At 42.2% G+C, this 20579-nt stretch overlaps 1 protein-coding gene across 1 annotated transcript in view; it reads right to left on the bottom strand.

The window, feature by feature from the left end:
• Positions 1-294: 294 nt before the first annotated feature.
• The window catches only part of LOC129328439 (C-type lectin domain family 2 member B-like), a 46231-nt gene continuing 25946 nt past the window's right edge, over positions 295-20579 (bottom strand). Inside the window, exons 3-7 of the mRNA XM_054977503.1 lie at positions 14191-14368; positions 6683-6772; positions 5846-6021; positions 3725-3828; positions 295-2092 (exon numbers count right to left, since the gene is read on the bottom strand). Coding sequence (XP_054833478.1) covers positions 1993-2092; positions 3725-3828; positions 5846-6021; positions 6683-6772; positions 14191-14335 — 615 coding nt within the window. The 5' untranslated portion in view covers positions 14336-14368 and the 3' untranslated portion in view covers positions 295-1992. The remainder of the gene's footprint in view (positions 2093-3724; positions 3829-5845; positions 6022-6682; positions 6773-14190; positions 14369-20579) is intronic.

Here is a 20579-nt window from a genome sequence, read left to right as displayed (position 1 = left end):
AGATAAAAGAAATTCCTAAGAAGGCAAGGAGAAAGGTTAGAGAATACTGAAAATGTTATTTATATACAAAATAGGTTAATATACTGTTACGTCCCTTTCTTTCTCTTGGGTAGATTTTGCCTTTAATATTTCTCTTACACCCTCTGGGTAGATTGCTGCCACCAGGAATATTATATTCCAAGATATTTTATTTAAATTTCCTCTTTAGTCATGTGCCCAGGCACCAGGCTCCTTCATGGTTCTATGTGGCCCTGAGGATAGGAATAGGATATAGGAATGACACATACTCTGGGATATAAGAAAAACAAAGTAAACTTTTATTTTTTATAAGCGTATCGGTTTCATATTATTTTTAAAACTCAATGGTTTCCAAATAGTAGTTCTCAAATTCTTAGTTACTTTACTTAAACCCCGTCACACAGATCTTCTCTAAGGCTTCACACATAGTTTGCCTGCTTTTGATATTAATTTCACTCTTAATTACAAGACCTTTTCTCAGGCGCACACATTGTTTGCCTGCTTTTCCCTGACTGAACATCCTTTCACAAACACACATCTCAGGCTTCTACACAGGTTATTTTTCTCTCAGACAACATAAACAAGCTCAGGCAAAACACAGTTGGCCTCTCTTGCCCTGACTAAAAAAATTTCTCTCCCCTCTCAGTCTAAAACTGCATTCACTCCGCCCACATTCTGTCATCAACCAATCATATCACTCCCTCATCCCTCTTTCACTCCCACTCTTCATCTATACCACACCAAGCATTTAAAGACATACACATTTACTTAAAATCATTACATATACATACAGAAAATAGTACAAAATATGTTAATATGCATATATAAAAATATGCATATTATTGGATGAGATTTGCCAGGGGGCATCTCATTTTCCCCTTCCCCACCACGTTCTTTCCCCCTTCCCTGTCTCCCATTGCCTCTCCTTTTCCTGCATCCTTCTCTCCTTCCCATCCACCTCTGTCTGCTGCCCCTCCCATCTTCTCCTTTCCCCCTCTCCCCTTCAGTAGCCTCTTTCCTATGGCCCAGTTACGTGGTGCTGGTTGAACCGGGCCAGAAGCATGGTGGGGAACCTACAAGGACTTACAAGGGATACTTCCCTTTACCCTGTATCCCTTTCCCCTCACTATTTCCTCTTTCCCTCCTCCTGTCAGCCTCCAGATGCTCACCTTTCCCTGTGTTCTTCTCTCCTTCAAATGCTTCTTCATCTATAGTTTTTAATTTACTTCATTAATATGCTACCATTCTCCACAATGGGGACCCAACAGAGCTTACATCATTCTCCTTGACTCTTATGTTTATTCTCACAGCAACCCTGAGAGACAGCTTAGACTGAGAATGAAAGTTAACCAATGAGCTGGCACAGCAGAATAGCAATTCGAACCTGGTTCTCCCACATCCTACTCTGGGACAGTAGCAAGCAGCCAGGCCTGACAGAGTCATGCAAGTTGCACGGTATCAAGTTGCCCAGTGGCTGGTTCTGAGCCTGACAGCAATGAGCCCTGCATCAAAGGCCAAGAGATCCCTAGAAAGAGCCATCCCTCACCCTCCCATCTTTTACTGACAGAAACAAAGCCAGATATACCAGCTGAACTGCTATGTTTGCCTAGCAACAACCATTGATGGCATCTGATTAAAGCTAGAGGCACTTTTATCATTTGGGGGCTTTTTTAACCCTCCCCCCCACAATGCATAGATTTCAGATTTTTCTGCAAATCTGGGGAATTTTTCAGGTGTGCAGGAAGGTCCCTCTTGTCTGTTCACAGCTCTAATTGCTGGTTTTAAGTATCTTCAAATCTTTGGCACTTTGTTATTGGCATATAAGATATAAAACAGTACAATAATATGACAATAATCACATGTACAAAACCATCAGTATTCAATTTTCTATTCCCATTCTAAAAAAATTATCAAATTCTTAAAAGCTGAGAAACATCTACACCTGCAAGCATTTCAAATTCCTGTCATGCATCACTATTTCTTGCAAATCCAATGACGAATGTTGTCACACGTGGTAGAACTGATTGCATCGTAGCTCAGGTATGCACAACATCCAACACCGCCAATCTTAAACCTGCAAAAGAATAATCCCAGTGGTAAGTCAGGTGTTTTGTTCCAAGCACCAATACAGACAAAAAGCCTTTCTTTGTACAGTTGAGAACTATATTCCTCCAAATCCCTTCCCTTTTCCTTCAAGCACTCTCTATTTTCCCTACTTCTGACAAGCCTTCCTCCCAAAAATTCAACCATGATTAATCAAATGCTTCCACAATGTCATCTGAAACAGTTTCTTGCTTTGTTCATCTTTATCCCCTTAATGTTCCAGAGAGAAATCCTATCACCTTCTTTTGCAATGCTGGGAGGCTGCCAAGGGAATTCTCCCATACCTTGATGAGCACTTTCAAACTGCTGCAGAGTTCTTAAGCCTGCACTGTGTATGGATTTTTCTGTACTCATATAGTTTTAGGCAAGTCCAGGCCTCTTCACAGTAACAAAAACTCTTAGCAATTAATATACAGTGAGCTACTGTGAGCAGATCTCTAGAAAGGCAGAGTTTGTGCGAGATATCTTTCCCACAAACTCAGGGGTTCTTACAGGTTTTCCAGCTCCAAAGTAATCACTGCGGGCTGGCCTTGTTGTGAGGCTATGACTACCCAGTTAGGAGCCAACCCTTCACTATTTATTACTGTGATTTCACTTCAAGTAGGGACAGATACAAAATGTTTTTCTTTGCCCAACCAGGAGGCAGAGGAAGGAAAGAAAGGAGAATAGGCTTTGTCATAATCTAATATCTCAAGGAACGAACATCTTTTGAGTACCTGATGAACCAGAAAGTAACAGAAAGAGTATTGTGAAGTGCCTTATATGCAATGACTAAGACTTTAAAGTTAATACAGGAAATGACAGGGAGGGCATTAAAACACAGTCAGATATAGTGTTTCAGCAGATGTGATCTAATAATCTGCAACTCTCCCCCAAAATACAATGCAATAGCACGTAATGTGAGGAATCTGGATAGCTGGTAAAACCAAGTCATTTTTCAAAAAGGTACTCAGTTCTCCATCATTATTACAAAACAGCCCCCCATTAAAAAAATGTAACTCTGGGACAAGGGTTTATGAGGAAGTTTTACTTGGCTGGTCTCCTTTATAAAAACTTTTGTTAGATAAACTAACTTAGATTATCTCTAGTATTGTTGATACAAGCTCTCAGCCTTCTAAGGAATCCGTGTGTTCCTCCTGATGTTACACATTATCAACTGCTGGTCTTTGTATTTTCAGTGGGAAATTTCAATTTTTTGCTGCTTCTTCCAGAATGCCAGTCATGCAACCTGACACTACCAACTTTTTAAATCTGCCTGCCTGCTCAGCATTTTACGCAGAATGGAGACAAGTCAAGGTCTCAAGATAATAGTCTGAAACATCTGTTTATCTAGACAACGTAGCCACCTGCAACTTCTTCCAAACCCGAGGCAGTTGTCTGCAAACTTTCTATTTTCAAGGAACACTTTCCTCATTACATTTCTGTCGGGATGAATGACCAAAAACTAGTATTCAAGCAGGGAAAATCTATCAACATACATTAAAAAAATTTTAAAAGTTCACATGAAATTTTGTGTGACAAAAATGATTATCCCTTTCAGAAAAACCAATCCTAAGGGCATGCTCCAAACCTATAGCCTAGTTCAGAAAATGGTAATACTTACTGGGTTACAAGGGAACCATTTTGCCATTTCCACAGCTGTTCTACTGTTGTCCTCTGAAGATCTATCCAATATTCACCATGTTGTCCCTTCTTCTTTACAAAACCCTTTAATTAAAAACAATTAACATTATAATACATTTATAAGTAAATTGTAATTGTGCAGGTTGTTGCAAAACTTTTCATTTTAGAATTTATTCCTATACAGCATTTGTGGACAGTGTGCGTTCTTAATAAAAAATATTTATTCAGCTCTTAACTTTCTCTGCTCCTTTCAGTACATAAAGCAATTTACTTTCTCCATGACATAGTATAACTAGCTTTCGGAACTTATTGTCACAGGATATTGTGAAGACTAGTGGTCAAATGTCCCTTCCCAACCCCATTATACCACAATCTGCATCAACTAGTTTCTAAACAGTTAGTTTTGCAGTTACAAAAGCATGAATTTTAATCAACAGCTCTGAATTTGAAGTAGAAATCCAGTGTCTTTGCTCCTAACTGGGTTAAGAGTATTCCTGGATAGCATAAGAGTATCAATGGCTATAGGAGCATCTGAATAAGAAGATGAATATTTGTATATTCAAAAACCCAAAAATCCTGTCTTCCTATGGAAAAATTGGGAAATTTGGGGGAAACACTAAAAAGCATACTGTAGACATGTACAACATTTTCCAAAAAAATGAATAAATATTAATTGTTGCAAAAATTATTTATGTTACGTGTTTGACGATAATACATTATTAAAGAATTCAGTGTTTTCAACATGTGGGCAGTCCTACCCATTGTGACATTATGAGAGCTTCTGTCTATATAATATAGTTTCTTCTGTTTACTACAGAGTCTATTTTCTACCTTCAATATTCCCCAGACCTCTCAGACAGCAAAAGATACATGTGCTATGGTAGCATAAGGTGAAACAGTCTGCAACCTCTTCCTCGGGTATTGGGTATGCTTGAAATTTCTTACAGAAAACATAAATTCCATAAATATGCCAAACTAGCAAAAAAGCCTGTTGAAAAAATACAACGGGCTCTAGAAAGCTGGGGAAGGGTGGGGGGGAGGGTGGCTGGGGAGGGCTGACAGGCTAAGAGGAGGGGGAGCTGGGGGGCTGAGAGGTGGGGACTGGGGAGGGCTGGCAGGTGGAGGCTGAGGAGGATTGATGGAAGGGGAGCTGGGGATCGCAGCTTTGGAGGTCGGCAGGTGGCTCACCCTTCTCTCCCCTTGCTGGCTCAAACAGGGCTGCTGAGGGTGGCTGGCGACTCGCCCCTCCCGCCCCTTGCCCAGCTCAAGTGGGGATGGGGAGGGCTAACGGGAGGAGCTGGGGATCAGGGCTTTGGAGGTCGGCAGGGGGCTCACCCTCCCCTCCCTGGCTCAAGCAGGGTTTCAGAGGGCAACGGGTGCCTTGCCCTTCCTGCCCATCCGTGTCTCAAGTGTCACCAGGGAGAGTGGCAGGCAGCTCACCCTTCCTGTCCCTTGCTTGGCTCAAGCGGGCAGGGGAGGGTGGCGGCGACTTGCCCTTCTCGTCCCTTGCCAGGCTGAAGCAGGACTGGAGAGGGCGGTAGGTGGCTTGCCATTCCCGTCCCTTGCCCAGTTCAAGTGGGGCTGAGGATGGTGGTGGGCAGCTCACCAAGGCACTCCTGTACAGGGTGCCCAGAGGCGCAGGGAGCACAGCAGGGCAGAGGGCAGGCCAGCCATGAGGACTTACCTTTTATCCCCACTAGGGGCACACAATTGTGACTGCGCTGTGGAATCAAGGTGAGTTTGATTAAGAAATTAAGTGTTGCATCTACTTTAATTTTTCCCAAGATTTCTACTTTTCCCCAAAACGTGACCGGGGGGGAGTCCCCCCCAACATCTTCAAAATTTTAAGAAATTTTACATCTCTAAAATGGTGTCCATGACTCTTTATAATTACAAGTTTGAGCCACCATTCTGGATTCAGCTTCAATTGGCTTGCCCACATCCAGACCCCCGTTCTCAGCCAGATTCAGGCTAAATACAGGAGACTGCAAACACAAACTGATGTTCTTTTGCTCTTACAACACCCACAAGGTCTTGCCTATTGGCCGCTAAGCACCGTACACTTCCACTCTACTGAACTTGAACTGCTCGGCTCTCTCACCCGTTCCTGCTTCAAGTCAAGCGTCACCAAGGAAGCACCATACAAAGAGCAGTTCCTGCGGCTGAAGTTCCAGTCCTTCTGCTCATCAGAGAACAAGTAACATGAATGTTCATTTTTGATCCAGCCATGGGGACAGCTGTCTGAAGGGTACGCAGGAGCTTGCGGCTGCTTTGTTACTGTTAAAAAAAGGAAATAAAAGTATGAGATTCACCACCATCTCCTGATGCCGCTCTCAGGGGGAACTATAGCATTTCCAAGGCTCATTTTGACAGTAGTGGAGGAAGACAGGAGACAAGCAGAAAAGCCTTCTAAATTATTCCTGTCCTCCTAACAAGTTTAGGTTGGCTTCAGGATTCCTGCAGGCAAGGTTTCAGCCATTTGGATCCAGTTACAACAGATGCAAGGAGGAGCCAATCTAAAAGCTAAAAAGCTCCAGTTTAATCAAGGAAATCATTATGTTTGTGGGCCATTTAATTTTTTAATCCTATTTCTGTGCCTAAAAAATACAAGGACTTTAAAAACATCAATACATTTAAATAACAGATATCATCCGGCCTGTTAGTCCAGGAAGTGCTTTGCCAGCAGAGGCAATACACTGGTCCGTTCAAATCATCTGCAGATTTCCAATCTGAAAGGAGGAAGAGCAGTGGCAGCTGGCATTACAATGGAGGAATCAAGACAGAGTGGAAGAGCAGCAACAGGGAGATTGACTTGCTACAAGAGATATAGCAGTCTGGAAAAAAAACATATATAAATGCATGTAGGTCCACATAAGAAACAGATAGAAGAAACAGTGTCATCCGAGATGGTAATAGGGGAAGGAGATTAAGAACTTACCGCCTTGGGCAATATTGGCGAAGACTGAGACCGCTAACGATAAACTCAAGATTCCTATTATGATATACGGCCTGCGGAAGTTTCGACAAGCTAAAAAAAAGACACATGACCATCACTCAAAGGTATTTTAAAGGAAGAACTACATTTCTCCACCTAAGCCCCCAGTCTCTGTTGTGACTGTCCCGAGGCTGTGAGTGAACAAGCTGCAACTGAATCCAGATGAGGTGATGGCTGAGGTGAATCCAGATGAGGTGATGGGGATGGCTGATGCCTTGGTAATGACTGGGCTGCCCAAAAGAAGTTTGGGGTACATTCAGAAACAGCCCAGCTAGAGAAAAAGCCGGTTGGTGCTATTTCTTTTCTTTCTTTTTTTAAAAATTCAAACAGATTTTATTAATTAAATAAAACATCCTTATACATATAATGATAACATTTGATGATAACATGAGGTTAACTGTTACAAAATGTTGAACACGTAGATTTTGAAAAATTGTATCATTACAAGTAGGTAACTCTTATTCTGGAAAAGCTTTGCTACTAGAAGTAGTAAACTGTATATAAAGCATCATTGTTCTAAAATAGGTTGATATAGGAAACTTGAAGGCTGCATGTCATTTTTATCAATAAATTTGAAAAAGAGTATCCATTTTTCATAGAAATTTGTTTTTTTATTAGGTGAATTTGAACACTGGATTCTTTCAGTAATTTTTTCAATTATAAACTGATCCCAGACCCAGGAATACCATTGTGTAACTGATGGAGGGGTGCGTTTGTTCCAACTGAGCGCTAGCAGTGACTTCGCTGCATTCAAGAGACTTGATATAAGATGTCAGTGTATATTTGGAGTCTGAACTGCTTGCCAAAGATCTAGAAATATTAGTTGTGGATCTAGTGGGATTTTATATGAAGTTATATTTTCTATTTGTTCTAAAATGTCTCTCCAAAATTTTTTGACACTACAACACTCCCACCAGCAGTGCACATATGAACCATCTTCACCGCATTTTTTCCAGCAAAGAGGAGAATGGGACGATGTGATCTTTGAAAGTTTTTTGGGTGTATAATACCACCTCGTAATGATTTTGAAAGTCTGTAATCAAACATTTATTTCATGAGATTTTAATAGAGATGTCCAGATTTGGGACCATTGTTCTTGTGTTATTATTGCCTTACAATCTTGTTGCCAGCTGTCTTGATATACGTATCGTTTGGGTTTACTGCTATGTAATATTATATTACACATTGGAAATTAAACCTTTGTCAATTTTGAAATTGGGGTCTAAGAGTTTTTCAAGATCTGTTTTGGGTTTTTGATTTATTTCATGTAATTTTATTTGCGAAGCCATGAAGGAAAGCAGGAAATAAATGAACCATGGTATGGAAACGTGTATTCCGTTCAAGTTCTTCTTTTGCTTTGAGGCCTTTTGTTGTTGTTAAATCTGATAGTTTTGTTATATTTAGTGTTTTCCAATAATTTCGTATAGTGAGCTGATTTCCAGGAGGGTACCAGTCTTGTAGGGGGAAAGTAGAATAGCGTGATATTTTAGGAGTTAGTTTTCTTTTGTTTAAGTCCCATATTTTAAGTAGATGTGTTATAAATAGATTGTCATTGAGTTGTTTTGGGCGAGTATTACGTTTACTCCATAAAATTTCTTGAAATGACATTAAAGAGAATAGATAATTTGAAGCTTGGATCCATTCAACACTCTCAATATTTTTCATAACTTGTATTATTTTGGCTAAATGTACTGCACTAGCATATGTTGAGATATCTGGATATACGATACCCCCCGTTGGATGTGAGTTGTCTTAGAATTTGAAAGGAAATTCTCGGTCTCTTATAATTCCATAAAAATTTATTTAATATTGTTTGCCATTGCTTTAATGTAGATTTGGGTGATAGTATAGGAATAGTGTGGAAGAGAAAAATAAATTTTGGTAAAATGAAGGCCTTGATTAAATTTATTCTGTTGTGCCAAGCCAATTGTTGTCTATTCCATTTAAGAATATCAAGTTTTATTTCCTTAATTTTCTTGGTATGATTATATTTTACAATATGATTCACATTATTTGGTATATTAATTCTCAAATAGGGAAGGTATTTATCTATCCATTGATAATTGTACATCTCAAAAAATTTATTTTTAGTTGTTTGTGTATGTTAATTGAAAGAATTGTTGATTTTGCAATGTTTGTTTTTAACCCAGAAAATTGAGCGAATGAGTGAAGTGTGTCTTTCAACTGTTGTAGTGATTCTTCAGGTTTTGTAATGTACAAGAGTATGTCATCAGCAAACATGCTAAGTTTAAAAATCTTATTTCCAATTGTTATTCCATGAATACTGGTTTTTTTCCGGATTTCTGCTGCAAGGGGTTCTAAAGCAAGGGCAAACAAAAGGGGGGAAAGAGGACAACCTTATCGTGTGCCTCTAGTTATATGTATTGCTTGTGAAGAAATATTATTTATTATAATTTGGGCTGTGGCTTGGGAGTAAATTATATTGATAGACTGTATAAATTTATCACCAAAATTCATGAAACGTAATAAAGAAAGAAGGTAGGGTATTTCAAGGGAATCAAAGGCTGTTTCTATATCTAACGAAAGAAATAGTGACTCTGACTTAGATTGTTGTTTGCAAGTGTTGAGTAAGTTTAGTGTCTTATAAATATTATCTGCTATATCCCTTCCAGGAATAAATCCAGTTTGATCTTGTTGGATGTAACTCTTTATAAAAGAGTTTATTCGTTTTGTCATAACAGAAGTAAAAATTTTATAGTCAGTATTTAATAAAGAAATGGGACGGTACGAGGCTGGGTTCATAGTGTTTCTTCCTGGTTTCGGTATTACAATTATTGAAGTGCTACTCCATGTATGGAGTAGATGGCCAAAATCTAATAAGCTATTACAAGATTCAGTAAGCAAAGGTGTTATACTCATATTAAATTTTTTATAGAATTCTATTGGGAACCCGTCTGGTCCCGCAGTTTTATTGCTTTTTGTGGCTTTGATCACCTCTAGTATTTCTTTCGGTGTGACTGGGTTATTTAAAAGTTGACAATGTTTTTCCTCCAATTTTTTAATATCTTTATTACTATTGAAAAAATATTTAATTTTATCTTCAGAAGGATTCTTAAACGTATATAAATTTTTGTAAAAATTTTCAAATATTTAAGCAATTTCTTTGGGTTTATGCTGAATATTATCTTTAGAATCCTGAAGTGGTGAAATTATCCTAGAAGCTCTCTGTTCCTCTATTCTCCATGAGAGTAATTTTAGTTGTTTTGGTGAGTAGTGCCAATGTTTTCGTTTCAAGTATAAAATATTTTTTTGGATTTGATTAATTTCTAATGAGTCCAAAAGTCTGTGTTCATTTAAAAGCTTACAGTAGATTTTTTTGCTACCTGAGTCTTTGTGTTTTTGTTCTAGGATCTTGATATTATTCATTAGTTGTTGTTTTTGCTCATTTTCCAATTTATTTTTGTAGGCTGATATGGATATTAAGTGACCTCTCAGGACTGCCTTGAAAGCGTCCCATTTTATATGTGAATGTATTCCATGTGTATCACTGTCTTTAAAGTAATTATTGTGTTGTTCTATTAACTTAATTGTTCTATCTTTGTATAAAAGGGATTTATCCAATGTCCAATGCTTGTCTGGTTTTGATTGTGTTTCAATCGCCAGATATCTATTAATTGGAATTTTTCCAGTAGCGAAACTAAATCTGTATTACTTTTTTTACTTTGAAGATCTGTTTTGTTGTGGTGAGATTTGTCTAATTTATAATTACAGATATAATTTAAATCAGCCCCAATAATTGTTTCTCCTTCCTGGAAATTCTTTAGTTTATTGAAAACTTCTTCTATGAAAGCTACTTGATTCAGACTGGGTGCGTATACTGAAGCAATAGTAACCTTTTGATTTTCTAGTGTGCCCTTTATAAATAGGTACCTGCCTCGAGGATCTTTGTATGTAGCTTTATGTTGGTAGTCTATAGTTTTAGCAATAATAATGGAAACTCCTCTTGATTTGGAGGAGCCATAGGCATGGTGTTGTTGTTGGATCCATCTGGCTCTTAGGTCTGAATTGTTGTTTAATTTGAGATGTGTTTCTTGAAGGATTGTTATGACAACCTTCAAGTTTCCCAAATTTGTCAATATTCTTTGTCTTTTAATCACGTTATTAAGTCCTTTAACACTGTATGAAATTATATTAACTTTTGAGTGTGCCATGTTTTGCAAATTGAGTTCCAGAATAGCACTTAAATTTGTATTAACTATATTAGTTTCTATGATAGTTAAAAAATTTTTTTTTAAAAAAATCAGATCTTACACTTATAACACTTATCAACAATGTTAATTTTATTATAAATATATTAACTTTGTTAACCCCAGATATCAAGCAATAAAAGGATTGTATATATTTTTATCTACCTTAAATTTGAATAATTGTGATAAACTCTTTTAAACCCCAAACTAAAAGGAAAAAAACCCTTGTTTTCAATGTTGAAGTAATTCTAGATAGTTTCAAGGTTATAAACCTTAGGTAGTTCTATTGTGTAAACTGGTAACTTCAAATGTCTTAACTTTATATTAACTGTATTTTATTTTCCCTTGTCTTTAACCCTCCCTTCCCTTATCTCCCCCAACTAACCAATACTTACTCAAACAATTACTAGAAGGCTATAACTATGATATTTATTATTTATTTTTACTTTCTTCCCCTCCCCTTTCCTATTTCACTTCCCAAATCCTCCCTCCCGTGCTTCCTCCCTTTCTTGCTTTTATCTACCCTCTTTTCACTTTTTCTTTATCTAACACACCCTTCCCCAATCTCCTCCCTCTGTTCACGCCCGTTTACTTCCCTTCTGTTATAAGAACTTAAATCCTTTATATATTAATACCCTCCCTCCCCAAATTTAGTCTTCTATTTAGTACAATTTACGTGTATTAGCAAAGTATTACAGCTCCCTGTGGCTAAAGTGTTACTCATCACACTTCAGCTGTCGGTCATTAACTTAGTTAATGAGCTGTGAAACAAAAAATACTCTAACTAGAGGCAACTCTTGAGTGTCCAAACTCTCCCTTGACCCAAACATTCCGAGATAAATGCAAAGTCAGTTGTATAGTTTAACTATACAGTGTGTTATAAAACGTGTGTTATAAAACGTCCATGTTCATTTATTCAGGAATAATGCACAGGGATTTTGCTTCCCTTAAGAGGTGAAAGATCCTGATCCATCTTCCTCTTTTGTGAACTTTTATCAAGGTCCATAGGGACTTCAATGTTGAGCTTCTGTAGTAGAATTTTCCCTGATTCTGAATCAGAAGCCACAAGTTGTTTCCCTTGGAAGGTTACTGATAATGAAGTTAAATTCACCTATCTGTAGGGAATAGCAGCCTCTTTTAAAGTGTCTGTAGGAGACCTCATTTCTTTTCTTTTAGAAAGTACTTCGTGTGGTAAGTCTGTAAAGACCAAAACAGGATTGTTTTCATGTAGAAGTGATCCTGATCTTCTGGCTTCTGTTATAATTCTATTTCGAGATCTGTGTTCCTAGAATTCAACTAGAGTATCTCTTGGAGATGATTTTTGCTTTTTTGATCCTACTCGGTAAGCTTTGTTAATTATCGGGGCAACTCCGTCTTCTAATTGAATAGCTGTTGTTAGCCAGGAAGCCATAAATGCAGCTAAGTCTTTGTTTTCAGTTTTGCTTTCATCTATGCCCCGAAATCGGAGGTTCCGTTGGTGAAGGGCAACTTCTATTTGCAAGTCTTTCCTGATAAGTGCTTTGGGCAGATTGTATTTCCCGCACTACTTTTTGTGTAGCAGGGTTTAGATCAATTGCTTTCTCAACTTTCTGGTTTGTTTTGTTTAGCTCCAATTTAATCTCAGCTAGTTGGATAGTAATTGGTTGCAACAATAGTCATTTGAGCTAAAATGCTACGTTCCAACATCGCCAGGGAGAGACGGAGCTCAACTAACACGCGTCCATTCTCGTTGGCTCACATGCCATGCCCCGCTGTTGCTATTTCTAAGAAGGGGACTCCTCAACTTCAGTGCCTTGCACAGTCTGCCACAGATACAAAGAGCAGAAAACTGGAGAATCTGCAGTGGCAGCTACCTCCCTGCTCATAGTTATGTTAAAGTGACATGGAAGGAGACTGCTGCAGCTGGTCTTTGCAAAGCTTACTTGACCTGGGAAGCTACCCAGAAATCAGTCAGTCATGTTCAAGGAATGCCCAGGCTTTTCTGGATGAATCCTCAGCTCCCTGGAACCTCACCAATAACCAACTGGGAGCACTGATGGGACAAAAAAGTACACAAACTGAAAACTTGCCAAATTTTATGCTCCAAGATGCAGAAAAACATCTTTTAGCACACTCAATACAAGCTACACATTTTTTTCTGAACTATGAAGTTCAGAACTTTGCCACCTCCCATAGGGAAATATGGAGGGAAGAGTTCTGATCCTGTTCAGGATCCAGCAGTCTGAATCACCACTCAGTCCTCTATCCCCCTTCTGCCTGTGCCTTGGATAGGAGATGAACTGTGGGAGGTGGTATTCACATTTCTTTGGGAGTACACAAGAACTACAACTGTCCATATTTTAGTAACAGAACTGAACACAGTTCAGTTTTGATACCTGTACTAATTAACATTCCATAATGGGCTGAATCTTAGGGACCAAGAGCGGAAGGCTCTTGCAGACACACAATGTTTTCATTCTCTCCTTCCTCAGTAGTTCCTTTCACACATGCACACACCCCAGCAAAAGCAATGCCCGTGCTTGGGGGACCTACAGAGACCAAAAGCTCTGGTGGACCATTCAATAAAAATTAACATTCCTCCCTCTTGCACCAGCAGAAATATCACTGGTAGATGTTGTGGGAATTCCCCGACACACCCACAGCCTTCTGTTCTCCATAGCTTTTGGCTCATATAAGTCCTCCAACCTGGTCTTTTTGGAAGCAACAAGGAGAACACTGAAGACTTCATAAACCACTCATAGGATCTAAGCCCATGTTCTGCTTGCACCAAGGACAGCTAATCCTGAATTCAGGATTAAGGGGGCAATGCTCTTTGAAGTTTAGACTGTTTCTCTGTCATATCTTAGATACGGCAGTAGTGCAAAGTTAATTGAACTGAAATAAAGAACTGTGCAACCCCCACCCCAGATGCAGCTGCTAGCCTTCCCACATACTGAACCCTACAAGACATCTGTTTACATTAAAACAAAACAGGAGATTCTTGTTTTGAAAAAGACAGTCTCAATACTGTAAAGAAGTTCCCACTTTAAAGGATACCAGAATGCCCCAGTGTAGCATGTAAATGTTGCGGTTATTAAATGTGGAAAGAAATGTAAGCTACAAGTAATATGGTTCTTAGAATTACTCAACTGCATCCTGGTGCTCCCAAGTATAGCTTTGTAGAGGTTTATTAGACAGTCAAGATTTCCTTTCACTTTGACTCCAATATCTCAACCTCAGTGTGTCTTTAGCAGAGTAACTTACCATTCTGTTCTTTTGCATCCGAATATCCACCGATGTCAAGTCTCAGCCCCTCCAAACTAATTCCTGGTCCATTTTCTGGGCTACCACCATTTTTAAAAGGTACCTTCTCATCTGGTCCATTGGCAACAGAACATTCGTGCTCCATAATCTCTACCTTGGCTATCCCTGAGATCGATACCTGCATTAAAGGTAGTTGCAAATATCTTCATTTCTACATCATTCACAAAGGCTTCTTATCCAACATTGCTAAAGTCATATTTTTCACAGACTCAGATGCTGCTGACTCTTTGGAATGATCCATTTTCAAAAGTCTTGTATCTTTAATTGGAGAGCCAGTTTGGTGTAGTGGTTAAGAGCGTCGGACTCGAATCTGGAGAACCAGGTTTGATTCCCCACTCCTCCACATGAAGCCAGCTGGGTGACCTTGGGTCAGTCACAGCTTCACGGAGCTCTCTCAGCTCCACCCACCCCACAGAGTGTTTGTTGTGGAGATACTTTGTAAACTGCTCTTACTGGGTGTTAAGTTATCCTGGAGGACAGTATATAAATTGAATGTTGTTATTATTATTGTTAAAAATACACAAGGCCTCCTGATGAGATTTGCCCTGTTGCATAAAGCACTGGAAAGTAAAGCAATTCTTCTAAACTACTATTTTCACAATCCTCCCTGTCATGGTAGCATTTGAAACTGGTTCTTACTGAAGTCTTTTTGTATGCAAACTGACCCCTGCAAGCACAACTCAAAGTGCTCCATAGCAGCCGCCTCTCCTGACAGCACCACAGAAGAACTAGCAATTTTGCACGTGTTCCTGATGTACGTGTTAATGAAAGCAGCAGAGGGAAAACCATAAGGCAAGAACACAAAAGGGCAGAAAACAGTGGAAAGACTCTGGAGCAGATGGGGGGGGAGGAGGAGGTTGCTAGAGAAGAAAGCAGTGACGATCCAGCCTGCTGCTATTACCTCCTGTACAGTAGGCGCATGCCACCACAGCCGGTTTGTAAAATGTTCTCATGTGCATTTCCACCTGTCTCCAGCAGGTAGAAATGCTGGCGGTAAGGCCACCCATTCCCGATCGCTGTTTATATTAACTCACGGCCGGGCGGAGCGTGAAAGCTCGGCTGATAATGCAGAGTAAACAATGGTGCACTCTGCTAGCCTTCCCACTCTGCAGAATCCAAAGCAGGCCGCATGGGGAGAAGAGGGCTCGGGGGCCACGAAACCTTTTCCTAAAATGTGCGTGGGCGACCCTTTACGCCTGCTTCCTGTATATTCATATACTGCATTTTGACTTGTGCTCCCTTCTCGCGAAGCCAGAGGGGTGGAAGAAGTAAAAAGAAGAGGCGGCGCCGCCGCCGGCCAAGGCGTCGGGCTGCCAGGCATGCGTACACCAACGGAGAGGGCGGCGCCTGCCCTTCTTCCTCCGTCCAGCTCCTGGAAGTCCCTAAGAGGTCCACCCTCAAGGGGCGGTCGAGCATGCGCACTCCAAACACATTTCTGCCGGCATTCTCGCCCCCGTGCCGCCGAGAAAGACACGCCCCCCGCTTCCGGGGTGCCCCCCCCAGCATAAATGAAAAGGTACCGTCGGAACAGGCTGCATTCCTTCATTCATGCGTGCAGGGTGCCCCCCCCCATAAATGAAAAGGTGCCGTCGACACAGGCTGCATTCCTTCATTCACGCGTGCGGGGTGCCCCCCCCCAGCATAAATGAAAAGGTGCCGTCGGCACAGGCTGCATTCCTTCATTCACGCGTGCGGGGTGCCCCCCCCAGCATAAATGAAAAGGTGCCGTCGGCACAGGCTGCATTCCTTCGTTCACGCGTGCGGGGTGCCCCCCCCAGCATAAATGAAAAGGTACCGTCGGAACAGGCTGCATTCCTTCATTCATGCGTGCGGGGTGGCCCCCCCCACCATAAATGAAAAGGTGCCGTCGACACAGGCTGCATTCCTTCATTCACGCGTGCGGGGTGCCCCCCCCAGCATAAATGAAAAGGTGCCGTCGGCACAGGCTGCATTCCTTCATTCACGCGTGCGGGGTGCCCCCCCCAGCATAAATGAAAAGGTGCCGTCGGCACAGGCTGCATTCCTTCATTCACGCGTGCGGGGTGCCCCCCCCCCCAGCATAAATGAAAAGGTGCCGTCGGCACAGGCTGCATTCCTTCATTCACGCGTGCGGGGTGCCCCCCCCAGCATAAATGAAAAGGTACCGTCGGAACAGGCTGCATTCCTTCATTCATGCGTGCGGGGTGCCCCCCCCCAGCATAAATGAAAAGGTGCCATCGACACAGGCTGCATTCCTTCATTCACGCGTGCGGGGTGCCCCCCCCCAGCATAAATGAAAAGGTGCCGTCGGCACAGGCTGCATTCCTTCATTCACGCGTGCGGGGTGCCCCCCCCAGCATAAATGAAAAGGTGCCGTCGGCACAGGCTGCATTCCTTCATTCATGCGTGCGGGGTGCCCCCCCCCCAGCATAAATGAAAAGGTGCCGTCGGCACAGGCTGCATTCCTTCATTCACGCGTGCGGGGTGCCCCCCCAGCATAAATGAAAAGGTGCCGTCGGCACAGGCTGCATTCCTTCATTCACGTGTGCGGGGTGCCCCCCCAGCATAAATGAAAAGGTGCCGTCGGCACAGGCTGCATTCCTTCATTCACGCGTGCACACCCGCGTCACGAAGATGAGCGACTGGGCCCCGCTCTGCAGAGCCGGGCAGGCGCTTTTGCCACAGCCCCAGGCCCGTTTCACGCAACTTACCAACACTTCGGGCCCCGATCGAATGGCAGCCCTCGGAGAATGGGGCCTTGCCTCCTTATTGGAGGACGGCCTTCACTCAGTCTGATTGGAGGGCGCGAGACACCCCGCCTCCAAACTGGAAGAAAACGCGGCCCTGAGGTTACCTTAACAAGCCAGTTGGCAGGAATCTCAGTTCTCCATTTTTTGTAAGCGGGGGGGGGGGAGGGGGGCGCGGAATAATGTTAGCCTCCCCCACACACTACTCAAGACCAGAGAGCTTGCAAAGAACATTCTGGATCACACCCTAGTTAAACCGTAGCTTCTGAGTTTTTCATCACATTTTTTAACGATGAACCCCGAGCTGATTTAAACTCGATTCTGGAAGGTCCCGCACTGCAGGCGCTCTGGGGGATTTTTCCTAATGAATGAGCACGACTTCCTACCAGTCATTTAAACATGGTTGTATGTTGCGCACAGGCTGCTATCATGCCCTGAATCATACTGTTTTTTCTGCCCCTTTATTTGCTTGTGTGTGTGAGTTAGGGTTGCCTGCTCCAAGTTGGGAAATTCCTGGAGATCTCGGGTGTGAAACCTGGAGAAAGTGGGGTTTGGGGAGGGAAAGGACCTTGGCATGGCAGAATTCTATACAGTCCACTGGCCAAAGTAGCCATTTTCTCCAGGTGAACTGATCTTTGTGGCCTGGAGACCAGTTGGAGGCTGGCAACCCTAGCGTGAGTGTGTTATGTGCTGTCAAGCTGCCTACAACCTATAGAAATCCTATGAAGGAAAGACCTCCAAAATGTCCTATCATTAACTGACTTGTTCAGATCCTGCAAACTGGAGGACCTAGCTTCTTTTACTGGATCCAGTCATCTCATTCTGGGTTTCCTCTTTTCCTACTGCCTTCCACTTTTCCTAGTATTATCTTTTCCAGTAAGTCTTGTCTTCTCACCAGGAGACCATGTCAAATCAATCAATTTTCTTCCTATCAGCTTTCTTCATTGTCTACACCCAGAAAACTATGAAACTCAAAAACAGCTCACTATTTTGGGGCTTTCAAGGTGGAACTGCATTAGGAGCTGGATCCAGTGGAGCATTTCCATGGTTGGGAGAGAGAATATCACTCCACACCCAGGTCTAAATTCACCACCCAGCTCGGACTCCTGAATAATAACCTTTTGCTTACTAAACCATTTCTAATCTGCTCATTTAAATAAGGAAGCTCCCAACACATCAAACTACCTTATACTGAGTCAGAACCTTGGTCAGTCAATGTCATTATTATCTATTACTCCAATTTGCAGCAGTTCTCCAGGGTCTCAGGCAGCGGTCTATCATATTATCTACTACTTCATCCTTTTAACTGGAGATGCCAGGGATTAAACCTGGGTCCTACTAAATGCCAAGCAGATGCTCTACCCAGCCCCAGCACCAGGATTTCTGGTGCCTGAGGCCAGCTGTGCATGCGAGCACAGCGCGTGCGTGCCCTAGACTGCGTGATGACATCATCACGCAATAACACCAGCCATTGGCCGTCAGGTGGCTGGAGCAGCAAGAGGAGGCTGGCCGCACACTGCCTGCCGCCCTGGCCACCAGGATTTCTGGTGCCTGAGGCCAGCTGTGCATGCGAGCACAGCGCGTGCGTGCCCTAGACTGCGTGATGAAATCATCACGCAATAACACCAGCCATTGGCCGTCAGGTGGCTGGAGCAGCAAGAGGAGGCTGGCCGCACACTGCCTGCCGCCCTGGCCACCTGCTGCCCCTGGCTGGTGGCTGCTGCGCCTGCCTGGGGGCATACACCAGCGGCGGCAGTGTGGGGCTGGCCACCGGCAGCACGGGGCACGCGCCTCCACCACCAGCACCCCCTCCAGCCCCACGACGCCTGTCTCACCAGTGGCACCGGCCCTGGCTCTACTACAGAACCAGGGCTCCTCATCCCCCACAAGAACTCTAGCATTGTGTTTTCAGCATGGCCAACAGATGCCTCCAGGAAGTTCACAACCCCTCCTGATTGTCTCCAATACACAGTATTCAGAGGAATGCTGCTTGTGAACAGCATGTGTGATATTAGCATTTATGCAGCACTTCTGAATGCAGTAAAAATGCTTTGCATACATTTATTTACCAATCCTTAAAACAACCCTTCATACTTCCTCTGTTAACAGCTCTGGTTGTAGTGGTACATGCTGTAGTGGGGAGTGTAGTGGTTGTAGTGGGGAGAGGACACAGAACAGTGAGCCTTCCGATATGTGGTTGGTTACACAGGAAGGTGGTGGTGGGGGAATCATTATCTTGTCTCATTCTCTCCCTTAGCAAAAGGAAGATAGGCAGATAAGTACCCGTCTGTAAATGCAAAGGCATAATGGGACAAGGGAGACGGCTCTCTCTTCCTCTTGCACTGTTTGCAGAGGGGTGGGGATCAGAATCAACTAGGGTTGCCATCCTCCAGGTAGTCCCAAAATATAGAGCAACACGGTAATACTGCTATCAGACAAGAAAAAATTCCCGTGTACTATAATGCCTCCACAATCAACAATAAAGCACGTAATATTATTTCCAGAATTATTTATTCACCAATATATAAGGGGTATATTAAACAACTTGTATTTCAAATTATCTCTCTTAGCACATTCAAGAACTGTACCACATATTGCACTCCCCCTCAACCTCAATCATATAGGCATTTCAGACGTCCTGTAATTATTCTATTAAAGTGTCACGTGCTCCAAGTGCTATAATTGTTACAATTAAAGTGCATTTACTGGTCAGGCATCCTATGACACTACTTTTCCTATACAGGGTATAAATTGCCTTGTTCACAATTATAATATACAGTCACAATATAGGTGCAGTCCAAGATTGACTCCAGACACTGTGGGTGTCACAGTTCATGGGTAGACCTATGTCCTTCCAATATACGTTGTAAACTCTGTGACTGAGTTCTCTTAACGGACGGTCCAGATCCTTGTAAGGTCCGTTTCCAAAGTTCTTTTTCAAAGAGCACAGTAGTCAGAGATTCTTGCAATTAACCTTCCATATCCCCTTCTAGTATTCCATCTCAGATGGAAGTAATTGGAATACTACAATTTATACCCTGTATAGGAAAAGTAGTGTCATAGGATGCCTGACCAGTAAATGCACTTTAATTGTAACAATTATAGCACTTGGAGCACGTGACACTTTAATAGAATAATTACAGGACGTCTGAAATGCCTATATGATTGAGGTTGAGGGGGAGTGCAATATGTGGTACAGTTCTTGAATGTGCTAAGAGAGATAATTTGAAATACAAGTTGTTTAATATACCCCTTATATATTGGTGAATAAATAATTCTGGAAATAATATTACGTGCTTTATTGCTGATTGTGGAGGCATTATAGTACACGGGAATTTTTTCTTGTCTGATATCCTCCAGGTAGTGGCTGGAGATCTCCCGGAATTACAACTAGTCTCCAGGGCACAGAGATCAGTTCACCTGGAGAAAATGGCTACTTTGGGGTGTGTGTGTGGATTCTATGGAATTATGCCATGCCAAGGTCCTTTCCCTCCCCAAACCCCATTTTCTCCAGGTTTCTCCCCCCAGATCTCCAGGAATTTCCCAACTTGGAGCTGGCAACCCTAGAATCAGCAGGAACCAAGTTCCAATAATTACATTTCC

The sequence above is a fragment of the Eublepharis macularius genome, chromosome 4 (assembly GCF_028583425.1).
Source record: "Eublepharis macularius isolate TG4126 chromosome 4, MPM_Emac_v1.0, whole genome shotgun sequence".
Classification (NCBI taxonomy): Eukaryota; Metazoa; Chordata; class Lepidosauria; order Squamata; family Eublepharidae; genus Eublepharis; species Eublepharis macularius.
This window is presented reverse-complemented; position numbering and strand designations above follow the sequence as displayed.